The sequence below is a fragment of the Schistocerca serialis genome, chromosome 4 (assembly GCF_023864345.2).
Source record: "Schistocerca serialis cubense isolate TAMUIC-IGC-003099 chromosome 4, iqSchSeri2.2, whole genome shotgun sequence".
In the NCBI taxonomy this organism is placed as follows: Eukaryota; Metazoa; Arthropoda; class Insecta; order Orthoptera; family Acrididae; genus Schistocerca; species Schistocerca serialis.
The window spans coordinates 86,899,369-86,912,139 of NC_064641.1; the positions used below are offsets into that span (position 1 = coordinate 86,899,369).

Genomic DNA, 12,771 nt, shown 5'->3' on the forward strand with positions numbered 1-12,771 from the left:
GATGTATTATGTAGGAAAGTGAAAGAAACCTTTGGAGAAAAGAGAAACAGCTGTATGAATATCGAGCTCAGATGGCAGGCCTGTATGTAGCAATGAAGGGAAAGCTGAATGGTGGAAGGAATATATAAGGGGCCTGTATAAAGGAAATTAACTTGAAGACAATATTATAGAAAGAGAAAGAGGAAATGAATGAAGATTAGGTGGGAGATATGATGCTGTGAGAGGACTTTAGCAGAACTTTGAAAGACGCAGGTTGAAAAAAGTCCCCTGGAGTAGATGACATTACATCAGGGTTGCTGAGATCTTTGGGAGAGGCACACATGACAACTATTTCGCCTTGTATTGAAGATTTATGAGACAGACAAAATAACCATAAAACATCAAGAACGGTATAATAATTCCTGCTCCAAAGAAGGTAGGTCATGACAAGTATGAATATTGCCAAACTGTTCATTTAAAGCATAATGGTTGCAAAATGCTGATGCATATTAATTACAGATGACTGAGAAAACTGGTAGAAACCAACCTCAGAAAACTGGTAGAAACCAACCTCAGGGAGACCAGTTTGGGTTTCAGAGAAATGTAGGAACACACGAGACATTGCTGACTGTCTACCTTAGAAAATAGACAAAATAAAAGCAAACATACTTTATAGCACTTGTAGATTCAGTGAAAGCTTTTGACAGTGTTGATTGGAATACACACTTTGAAATTCTGAAGGTAGGAGGGGTAAAATACAGGGAGCAAAGTGTTAAATACAGTGTGTGCAGAAACTACAATGCAGTTAAATAAAGAGGGCTTGAAAGAGGAGCAATGGTTGAGGAGGAGTGAAACAGGATTGTAGCATCTCCCTGTTGTTATTCAGTCTGTACATCGAGCAAGCAGTGAAGGAAACCAAGGAGAAATGGGGAAAGGGAATTAAAGTTTCGGGAGAAGAAATAAAAATTCGCAGTTCGCCGATGACATTGTAATTGTCAGTGTCAACAGGGTACTTGCAAGAGCAGTTGGATGGAATGGATAGTGTCTTGAGAGAAGGATATAAGATGAACATCAGTAAAAGCAAAACAAGGATAATGGAATTGTTGTTGTTGTTGTTGTTGTTGTCATCAGTCCTGAGACTGGTTTGATGCAGCTCTCCATGCTACTCTATCCTGTGCAAGCTTCTTCATCTCCCAGGACTTACTGCAACCTACATCCTTCTGAATCTGCTTAGTGTATTCATCTCTTGGTCTCCCTCTACAATTTTTACCCTCCACGCTGCCTTCCAATACCAAATTGGTGATCACTCGATATCTCAGAACATGTCCTACCAACCGATCCCTTCTTCTAGTCAAGTTGTGCCACAAGCTCCTCTTCTCCCCAATTCTATTCAATACCTCTTCATTAGTTATGTGATCTACCCATCTAATCTTCAGCATTCTTCTGTAGCACCACATTTTGAAAGCTTCTATTCTCTTCTTGTCTAAACTATTTATCATCCACGTTTCCCTTCCATACATGGCTACACTCCATACAAATACTTTCAATAACGACTTCCTGACATTTAAGTCTATGCTCGATATTAACAAATTTTTCTTCCTCAGAAACGCTTTCCTTGCCATTGCCAGTCTACATTTTATATCCTCTCTACTTCGACCATCATCAGTTATTTTGCTCCCCAAATAGCAAAACTCCTTTACTGCTTTAAGTGTCTCATTTCCTAATCTAATTCCCTCAGCATCACCCGACTTAATTCAACTACATTCCATTATCCTCGTTTTGCTTTTGTTGATGTTCATCTTATACCCTCCTTTCAAGACACTGTCCATTCCGTTCAACTGCTCTTCCAAGTCCTTTGCTGTCTCTGACAGAATTACAATGTCATCGGCGAACCTCAAAGTTTTTATTTCCTCTCCATGGATTTTAATACCTACTCCGAACTTTTCTTTTGTTTCCTTTATTGCTTGCTCAATATACAGATTGAATAACATTGGGGATAGGCTACAACCCTGTCTCACACCCTTCCCAACCACTGCTTCCCTTTCATACCCCTCAACTCTTTTATAACTGCCATCTGCTTTCTGTACAAATTGTAAATAGCCTTTCGCTCCCTGTATTTTACCCATGCCACCTTCAGAATTTGAAAGAGAGTATTCCAATCAACATTGTCAAAAGCTTTCTCTAAGTCTACAAATGCTAGAAACGTAGGTTTGCCTTTCCTTAATCTTTCTTCTAAGATAAGGCGTAAGGTCAGTATTATCTCACGTGTTCCAACATATCTACGGAATCCAAACTGATCTTCTCCGAGGTCGGTTTCTACCAGTTTTTCCATTTGTCTGTAAAGAATTCGCGTTAGTATTTTGCAGCTGTGACGTATTAAACTGATAGTTCGGTAATTTTCACATCTGTCAACACCTGCTTTCTTTGGGATTGGAATTATTATATTCTTCTTGAAGTCTGAGGGTATTTCGCCTGTTTCATACATCTTGCTCACCAGATGGTAGAGTTTTGGCAGGACTGGATCTCCCAAGGCTGTCAGTAGTTCTAATGGAATGTTGTCTACTCCGGGGGCCTTGTTTTGACTTAGGTCTTTCAGTGCTCTGTCAAACTCTTCACGCAGTATCATATCTCCCATTTCATCTTCATCTACATCCTCTTCCATTTCCATAATATTGTCCTGAAGTACATCGCCCTTGTATAGACCCTCTATATACTCCTTCCACCTTTCTGCTTTCCCTTCTTTGCTTAGAACTGGGTTTCCATCAAAGCTCTTGATATTCATGCAAGTGGTTCTCCTTTCTCCAAAGGTCTCTTTAATTTTGCTTTAGGCAGTATCTATCTTACCCCTAGTGAGATAAGCCTCTACATCCTTACATTTATCCTCTAGCCATCCCTGCTTAGCCATTTTGCACTTCCTGTCGATATCATTTTTGAGATGTTTGTATTCCATTTTGCCTGCTTCATTTACTGCATTTTTATATTTTCTCCTTTCATCAATTAAATTCAATATTTCTTCTGTTACCCAAGGGTTTCTACTAGCCCTCGTCTTTTACCTATTTGATCCTCTGCTGCCTTCACTATTTCATCCCTCAAAGCTGCCCATTCTTCTTCTACTGTATTTCTTTCCCCCATTCCTGTCAATTGTTCCCTTATGCTCTCCCCAAAACTCTGTACAACCTCTGGTTCTTTCAGTTTATCCAGGTCACATCTCTTTAAATTCCCACCTTTTTTCAGTTTCTTCTGTTTTAATCTACAGTTCATAACCAACAGACTGTGGTCAGAGTCCACATCTGCCCCTGGAAATGTCATACAATTTAAAACCTGGTTCCTAGATCTCTGTCTTACCATTATATAATCTATTTGATACCTTTTAGTATCTCCAGGGTTCTTCCATGTATACAACCTTCTTTCATGATTCTTGAACCAAGTGTTAGCTATGATTAAGTTATGCTCTGCACAAAATTCTAGCAGGCGGCTTCCTCTTTCATTTCTCTCCCCCAATCCATATTCACCTACTAAGTTTCCTTCTCTCCCTTTTCCTACTTTCGAATTCCAGTCACCCATGACTATTAAATTTTCGTTTCCCTTCACTACCTGAATAATTTCTTTTATCTCATCATACATTTCATCAATTTTTTCATCATCTGCAGAGCTATTTGGCATATAAACTTGTACTACTGTAGTAGGCGTGGGCTTCGTCTCTATCTTGGCCACAATAATGTGTTCACTATGCTGTTTGTAGTAGCTTACCCGTACTCCTATTTTTTTATTCATTATTAAACTTACTCCTGCATTACCCCTATTTGATTTTGTATTTATAACCCTGTATTCACCTGACCAAAAGTCTTGTTCCTCCTGCCACTGAACTTGACTAATTCCCACTATATCTAACTTTAACCTATCCATTTCCCTTTTTAAATTTTCTAACCTACCTGCCCGATTAAGGGATCTGACATTCCACGCTCTGATCCGTAGAACACCAGTTTTCTTTCCCCTGGTAACGACATCCTCTTGAGCAGTCCCTGCCCAGAGATCCGAATGGGGGACTATTTTACCTCCGGAATACTACCCAAGAGGACGCCATTATCATTTAATCATTCAGTAAAGCTGCATGCCCTCGGGAAAAATTACGGCTGTAGTTTCCCCTTGCTTTCAGCCGTTCGCAGTACCAGAACAGCAAGGCCACTTTGGTTAGTGTTACAAGGCCAGATCAGTCAGTCGTCCACTGTTGCCCTTACAACTACTGAAAAGGCTGCTGCCCCTCTTCACGAACCACACGTTTGTCTGGCCTCTCGACAGATACCCCTCCGTTGTGCTTGCACCTACAGTACAGCTATCTGTATCGTTGAGGCACGCAAATCTCCCCACCAAAGGCAAGGTCCATCGTTCATGGGGGATAATGGAATTAAGTGAATTAAATCAGATGATGCTGAAAAAAATTAAGTTAATAAACAAGACACTAAAAGTAGTAGAGGATTTTTGCTATTTGTGCAGTGAACTAACTGATGGCAATCAAAGTAGAGAGTAAATAAAATGCATTTGGGCTACAACACGAAAAGCATTTCTGAAAAACATCTAATGTAAATCTAAATGTTACGAAGTATTTTTTGAAGGTATTTGTTTGGAGTGTACCTTTGCTCAGAAATAATACATGGATGACAGGCAAGGAAAGAATACAAACTTTCAAAATCTGATGTTACAAAAGAATTCTGAAGATTAGGCATGTAGATTGAGTAACTAGTGAAGAGGTACTGAATTAAAACGGGAAAAAATAAATTTATGGCACAGCTTGACTAAGAAAGGGTATTATTTGATAGTGCACATCTTGAAGCATCAGGGTATCTTCAGTTTGGTAATGGCAGGAAGTGCAGGGTTATAAAAGTAGTAGATGGAGACCATGGCTTGAATCCAGTAAGCCAGTTCAGATCAGTGTAGGTTACAGTAACTGTGCAGAGATGAAAATGCTTGAAGAGGATAGACTAGTATGGGGAACTGTATCAACGCAGTCTTCGGACTAGAGACCACGACAAAGTCTGCCTTATATAATTGTGTTCTCATTAATGTGTACTGGTGTGGTACTGATTAAAATGACATTTCAACAGCCAAGAAATATGGCAGCCACCTGCTTCCCTTTATCGATGGCTTTCGGGGTGCTATGTTAGAAAAGTGCAAGTTGAGTTTGGCAAGATCGTTGTTTTCGAAATCCATGCTGGCTAACATGGTGAAGGTCATTCTGTTTGAGATACAACTTTTCATTTGAGTTCAGAACAAGTTCTAAGATTCTATAACTGATGAATGTCAGTGGTACTGTATGGTAGTTTTGTACATCACACCTGCAGCTCACTTGTAAGTGAGCATAATCAGTGCTTTCTTCCAACCATTGGGGACAGTTTTTTGTTTGACATATATACAGTGTATTATAGTTATGGGAGGAACTAACCAACCTGCAGATTCTATTTAAAATCCGGCAGCAGTTCCATTTGGCCCCAGATCCTTGTTCAGTTTTAGTGATTTCAGTGTTAACTCAATGCCACTGACACTAAACATTGTTCATCTTTGCAGTGACAGCAGAGTTAACTGTGGCATTACTTGGGTGTTTCCTCTGTAAAGGAACATTTGAAATGAAGTTCAGTATATCAACTTTTGCTTTCCTACCCTCAATTTCCTTATTCTTGTCATCCATGAGTTTTGATACCCTAACTTTGAAGCCACAGATAGTTCTAATGCATTAACAGGATTTCTTTAGGTTTTGTGAGAGGTAGCTTTAAGGTTCTATTATGGCAGTCACTAAATGCTTAAAAAATTCACCTTATTACAAACAGATTTATTATATATTTAAGTCCTATGGTTATTTTTACATCTGTTATGCAGTAGTTGCTGTTTCTTTTGCTTTTTCTTGAGACTGGAGGCCCCTTCCCATAATGGAAGTGATCCACTAGGAAAATAACTTCTAAACATGACCCACAGTTCCCCACATGCTCCTGCCCACAGCTAAATTTTCTCAGTTCCTCCTTGAGATATGACTATTTTACTGAGTATTGTATCTTCCGACATACTTTATTGCCCCCCTTTGTTCAGACAATTTCCTCCTCACACACACACACTCAGTTACAGTCTCCTGGCTGACTATATTGTTCCAGCATTGAAGTTTATCTGGGCCGGGCAGCAGCATCGCAACAGTTTAGTTCGGTAGGACACTGTGTATTTGTGTATACATGCATATATTTAAATGCAAGTCTTGCTCTCAGAGTTTACTATCAGATTTTGATCTATCAAAAAGTGTTGGATTGGTTACTTAATAAACTGTAAGATCAAAACATTTTTAGAACAAGCAAACTTCTGGACTCCTTATGAGAAATATGTTCATGATCTCCATTGCAAAAGTGTTTTTTGAGGTCAGAAAATGTATATCAAATGCTCCTGATTGTTGATAGCACTGCACTGACTCCACACTTTTCTTATATGTCTCTTGAACAATTTTTCCTCTCATCATCTTTTACTGAAATAAATTAGATTGTTTTTTCTCCGATTTTTCATTACCCTGAATGCCTCATTACAGGTTAAAAAAGTGGGGAATGGATTCATACCTCTATGCTCCAAAAGATGACTACAAACACAGGGCATACTGGCGCGAGTTGTATACAGTGGAGGAAGCAGAACATCTTACGAGTCTTATAACTGCAGCAAAAGAAAATGGAATCACTTTTTATTATGCTCTTTCTCCTGGCCTGGACATAACATATTCTAGTGCCAAAGAGGTAGCTGCTTTGAAGAGGAAACTTGAACAGGTTTGTATGTCTCAGGAGGATACCACATTGTACGCATTGTGTGTGTATTAGTAGTAACAATATCAGGAAATAATGCCACTGAAGAAGTCTTTGTAGTACATCAGCATTCACCTTAAATTAATTAGGTAAACCATTTTGGCCAGATGAGCATTTGAAAATACTATTTTAAAGCGCAGGTTCAGTGTTTTGTTACTGTACCATGTGCTTGATCTTTTGAGAACTTCTACGTTATGAAATACACATCATTAGGAATTGTACTCTTATTTGCAAAGAGACAGGTGCAGTTTGATGCCCGACAATGAATTTTCTGTAGCATTGAAATAGTTTCTCGGTTGATCCTTTTTTAACTCTGTATGCTCTGTTACCTGTGCCATCTTTTTCAATGGGAAGTTAAACTTTACCCTTTCTTCCAGGCCACCCAGTGGAAGCTATGGCTTGGTAACATATGGCTGATAGCATCACAACTTTCCATCTGTAACTGAATCTTCAAGCAACCAAATGTATTCAGTATAATTAGTTGTTAATCTGGGAAACTGACAATATCATATGTACAATGTTCAGTGATAAACAGCATGTTTGATAAAGGGAATTGTATGCAGCTTATGAGAACGGGGTACTGGTGATTACTTGAATGAAAAAAAATTGTAGTACTTGAAGTTAATTAAAATGGACTAGATGCCAGGGTGAAGTATTAGAAGTGACAAATTAAGTATATTGTTCACTAAATTTCATTAATTTAATAGCACCATGAGATTTTCATGGATCAATAACTAAAAATGTTGCATTAGTGGTGTAATGTAAATATTACATAATGGTGCTAAAAAGTAGTTTTTAAAATTATGGGCTTTACCGGTGTTCACTAAACTTCTGTATAAAAATCATAGAAACCAAAGGAGATATCCCCAGCAGCAGGATAAACTTTTTGAAACTATCTATACTATGGTATATTACTTGACTTTCAGTAGTGTCAAACAAAGTAGTAATGAGCAGATTGATTTTGTGATTCAGTGGACAGTGATATCTTCACGTGCAGAAAGTTGTGGGGGTCAAACTTTGCGAGGTGATTGAAATTTATTTTTCTTTTTTAAATCTTTATCAAAATAACTTTGATCATTAGTTTTATTCAATTAAGTGCTTTAAATGTAATTTTATATTTTTATTCCATTGTCATATCATTTTGAACATCATATGAACTTCTTCATTTACCCTCATATTTCTTTCTATCCATTCTTTTTCCACTTGGAATTTTTGTGAATGAAAATTCAATTATATTTATTTGTTTTGATATTAGAATATGTGAAAATACTTATCTGTCAGTTAAAAACAAAAGATGAAATTATCTATTTATGAGGGTTACTCAATAAATAATACCCCACATTTTTTTCTCAGAAATATATATTGTTAAGAGTCAGAATTTGATGACAATATACATCAACATGTCTTGTCCATGTCCTATTTTTCTGTGCAGTCTCTGTCAAGTTCTATGGCCATATGCCAACATTGTGGAAGAGCATGTATTCCCTGCTGGTAAAAGCTCTTGTCCTATAGGCATAGCCATGTTTTCACTGCATGACAGACACTCTCGTCATCTTGAAAGTCTGTTCCCCATAAAGAATCTTTAAGCGGCCTAAAGAGATGGAAGTCCAGGGTTGTCAGGGTAGATGAGGCAGTGATGTCCAACCCAATTTGGTGATGTGTTCCCGGGTTCTCAGACTTGTTTCTGGGCATGCATTATTGTGTTGGAGCAAGATTTCTGCTGGATCCTTGTCCGATCGAACATGTTGGGAACCGTTCTTGAGTTTATTCACATATGCCTCTGAATTGATGGTTAACCTACTTCGTATCACATCCATAAGAATGACACCATCACAATCCCGGAAGACTGTCACCATGACTTCTCCTCCAGAGGGTGTTGTCTTGAATTTCTTCTTTTGTAGTGAATGAGGATGATGTCACCCCATGGACTGCCTTTTTGTTTCTGGTGCAAAGTGGTGCACCCAGCTTTCGACCAACGTTACGATCCATGACAGAAAGGCCTCTGCGTCGGTCTCAGAACACTCTAACAATTCAGATGAAATGGCCTTTCTTTGAATCTTGTGGTCCTCTGTGAGCATTCATGGAACCCATTGTGAGCACCTCTATGAATATCCGAGAGTCTTGATCACTGCAGATGCACTTCCAATTCTGGCCGGCAACTGTAGAGCCAGTTGTCAAGTTGTGATAACGCTGGTCGGTACAAATAATGATATCCGCATGATTCATCATGTCTGGAGCAGTGGCTGTGACAGGACACCATGAGAGTGAATGATCATGGAGCTCTGTTTCTGCATTTCCCGACTTTCTTTACCCATCGCCCAGCTGTACTCCTTTCAACTGCAGCATTGCCATACACTGCACAAAAATGTTTATGGATGTTCACCACAGTTTCTTTTTCTGCACACAAGAATTCAGTAACAGCATGCTGCTTGTAACATGAGGCGTATGTAGGCGCCATTTTGACGCTGTATTGTAATCTGCCAGAAAGGTTTGAAGCTTCACCAGCGCATAGAACAAACATCAAATTTGAAGCACCAACGAGGATTTCTGTCATTGTATATTAAGGGCTTTTTTAAAAAATGTGGGGCATTACTTATTGAACAATGCTTGTATATTGACTGTGCCGTGGTTTCAGAAATGTATTTTTTGTTATGCAATGTGAATTTTTTTTAATGGTAATCATCATACAAACATTTAAAACAAAGCCTAAATTTCTATTGAACTATGGACAAAATAACACATATGAAGATTTAAACAAAAGAGGAAATTAAATCGAAATTAGTACATAAAATTAATGAAAATCACATGAACAAAGATTTCAAACGGAAAGAGAATGATAGGGAAAAAAATGAGTGCAAATGAAGAAGTTGATATGATTATCAAAATGATGTGACAAAGGAATAGAAATATAAAATTACATTTAAAGACTTAATTCAATAAAACTAATGATCAAAGTCAAGTTTATGAAGATTTAAACATATATATATATATATATAAAAGAATTACTTGATAAGGTTTGAACCTGCAGCCTTCTACACGTTAAAGCATTATTCTCCCCATTACAGCACTCAGCCAATCTACACAGCAACACTTTTTTAACACTATTGAAGGTCGTGCAAAATTCTGAATTTTATTTCCGTCAACTATTCGCAAACGAGGGTTCAGCAGTGAATGGCTACAGTGTGTGGTGTCTGGGATCTTATTGTACATTATTGTGTAGATGCTTTCAAAAAGTTGATCCCACCATTGGGGACCTCTCCTTGTGAGTTTTGTGATTTCAACCCCCTAATTTTCTACATTCATACTCTGAAGCCATGGTTAGTGTATATAGCTGAGAGTTTCTCACACCATAATTAGTCCCCGTCCTCCGCAGACATTGTATGTGAAGACTGATTATCTCTGAGCTTCTTTCCAAGCTAATATAGTTCATTTACAAGGTGTGACGCAGTATAGTTTTCCAGCAATTAAGGAAATATTTATTTTATTATAATTTCAATTGCAGACCACAAGCATTTATAAGTCAGGTTTTTCATTTCAGTCAGTGATGACTTTCAAATATATCCAAATTACACAAATACAGTATCAGAAATCAGTTTAAGCTACACGGCAGCACTCTCACACCTGAGTAGATACATTAACTTTGTAATGAAGCTTTTGTGGATAATCATTGTGATTGCACCATTTTTATAGATAAAGACACAGTATGTTTATTATACTGACTCCACTTAGGTATGGAAATGTTTCTGTGTTACTTAAATGGATTTCTTATTCTTTATTTGTGTAATTTGGATATATTTGTATGTCACATTACCTCTGTGTGTGTATTTAAGGTCTGAAGATGGTCATCATTGACTGAAATTAATAACCTGATTGACATGGTCAATGGGAGGGATTATACTAAAGTAAAAATTTTATTGCTACAGTCTCTGCATAACACTTATTTTGAACAGGATTCTAGAATTTCTTTTGCAGTACGAGATTACTGAAGTTTTATGAGCGTTTCTTTGTGTGTCATAAAAATTCATTCTTATTGGTGTTATTGGTGTTTACTAAACTTATGTGTAAAAATCATAGAAACAAAAGGTATCACATGTTTCACTTTGACTCAAAGCAGATATGAGCACTGCAGTAATTTATTGTACTTGGTATCAATGGATATGACACATTTTGCCTGCCTCTAATCTGCCAACTACCTTAGGCAGCTAGTTTATAATGGTACTTATAATTTAATGGCTTTTGAGCAGTGGTAGTGCCCCCCCCCCCCCTCCCCCCCCCCCCCCCATGCCCCCCCCGCCCCCCCCCCCCACACACACACACACACACGCACTTAGTAAAATCTTCACAAGGCTTTGTTTGAACTGCTGTGGTTTCCTCAGTAAATTAGGATAGTTTTAAATGCCGCAAGTGTTTTACAGTTACTACTTTTATAAAAAGATACCTCCCCGAAAGCCGTCTATTGAATCAATTTACAGCTCTTTTTTTTTTTTTTTTTTTTTTTTTTTTTTTTTTTTTTTTTTTTTTTTTTTTTTGTATTTACTCGAATCTAAGCCGCACTCGAATCTAAGCTGCACATGAAAAATGAGACTCGAAATCAAGGAATAAAAATTTTCCCGAATTTAAGCCGCACCTGAAATTTGAGACTCGAAATTCAAGGGGAGAGAAAAGTTTTAGACTCCACCTCCAAATCGAAACAAAGTTGGTCCATTGTAATATGAGGCACAATTTAGGTCGAATGAATGATGATATAGCTACAGTAGTTTGGTTTGAGTCGTAAGCTTAGCAGTTAAGCTTTACCAGGTAGCCATTGCTATGCGTCAGGCACTCTGTCCTTATTTATACGGGTACGGTACCTTTCCTTTTTCACGTGCTTCATCTAGTTTGAAGTGATTGATTATTTTTCTTTGATCTGATAAGTGCCGTTCTCTTTGTTATAGGTGTTTACACCACTCTACGTTGAAAATGCATTACTGTACTGTGTCATGCATTGTTTGTCGCATTCTGATGATGAGTGTTTACGACCTGTCGCCGCTCGCGGCATAGCTTGCTTTTGTGCGCGCTACCGCCGCTTACAATAAAAAAAAGAGAGGAATCGTTTCATTAGCGAAACAATGGCAAGAGACTGCTATTTGTTGTTACTTACACTGCTGCTTTCTTTGATAATGATCAACAAGAACCAAATAATAGACTGTGTATGATAGAAGATGTTCTGAATGAGAGTTCAGCGAAAATTTTTCTCCGTTTGAAAATCTTTGCAGACGCCTCTTTGGTACCGGTACATTACATTCTGCGCAGAAATTAAAGTCATCTTAGATTTAAAAATCTAGTCAACTGCCATGCTTCATTTCTGACTGTATCACTATTAGGCATAAGAATAATACGGATACAAACATGACATGATATGTATATTCTTCCGCGTTTGCTGTTGTCTCACTCTAGTTTCGTAGTTTATTAGGCAGACAGGATTTAAATGAGATAGCAGCAAACATGAAAGAATACATGGCAAAATGTTTATATTCGTATTATTCTTATGGTGAAGAGAATACTGCCTGTGATTCACAATTCATAAAAGTTTGTATTAGCAACCATCTCTTCTCACAGGTAGGAAAAAATTCAAATCGTCGAGTTAGCCATATTGACACACATCCCAAACAGTCTTGCCAGTCGGATTTTCGTAGTACATTGAAATGCTGCTACAATTGAAGATTAACAATACAGAATTTGTATTTACTTCGTTGGATAATGTATGAAAATCCAGTGGTCGAAACTCGGAGCGGAGAAAAAAGCTCGTCTTCCACCTTTCTCTCTCTCTCTCTCTCTCTCTCTCTCTCTCTCTCTCTCTCTCTCTCTGTTTTTTTTTTTTTAAATGACACAGAGGTTTTTGCGCCAGTATTTATCTTTGTGCCTGCTAAGTATGCCTGTGTAGCGCTACATATATTCGGCGGCAGAAGTTAGTTGTGGCGGCACCTAC

At 37.9% G+C, this 12,771-nt stretch overlaps 1 protein-coding gene across 1 annotated transcript in view; it reads left to right on the forward strand.

Moving 5' to 3' along the window:
- The window catches only part of LOC126473693 (protein O-GlcNAcase), a 152,256-nt gene that overhangs the window by 57,877 nt on the left and 81,608 nt on the right, over positions 1–12,771 (forward strand). Inside the window, exon 3 of the mRNA XM_050100932.1 lies at positions 6,539–6,767. Coding sequence (XP_049956889.1) covers positions 6,539–6,767 — 229 coding nt within the window. The remainder of the gene's footprint in view (positions 1–6,538; positions 6,768–12,771) is intronic.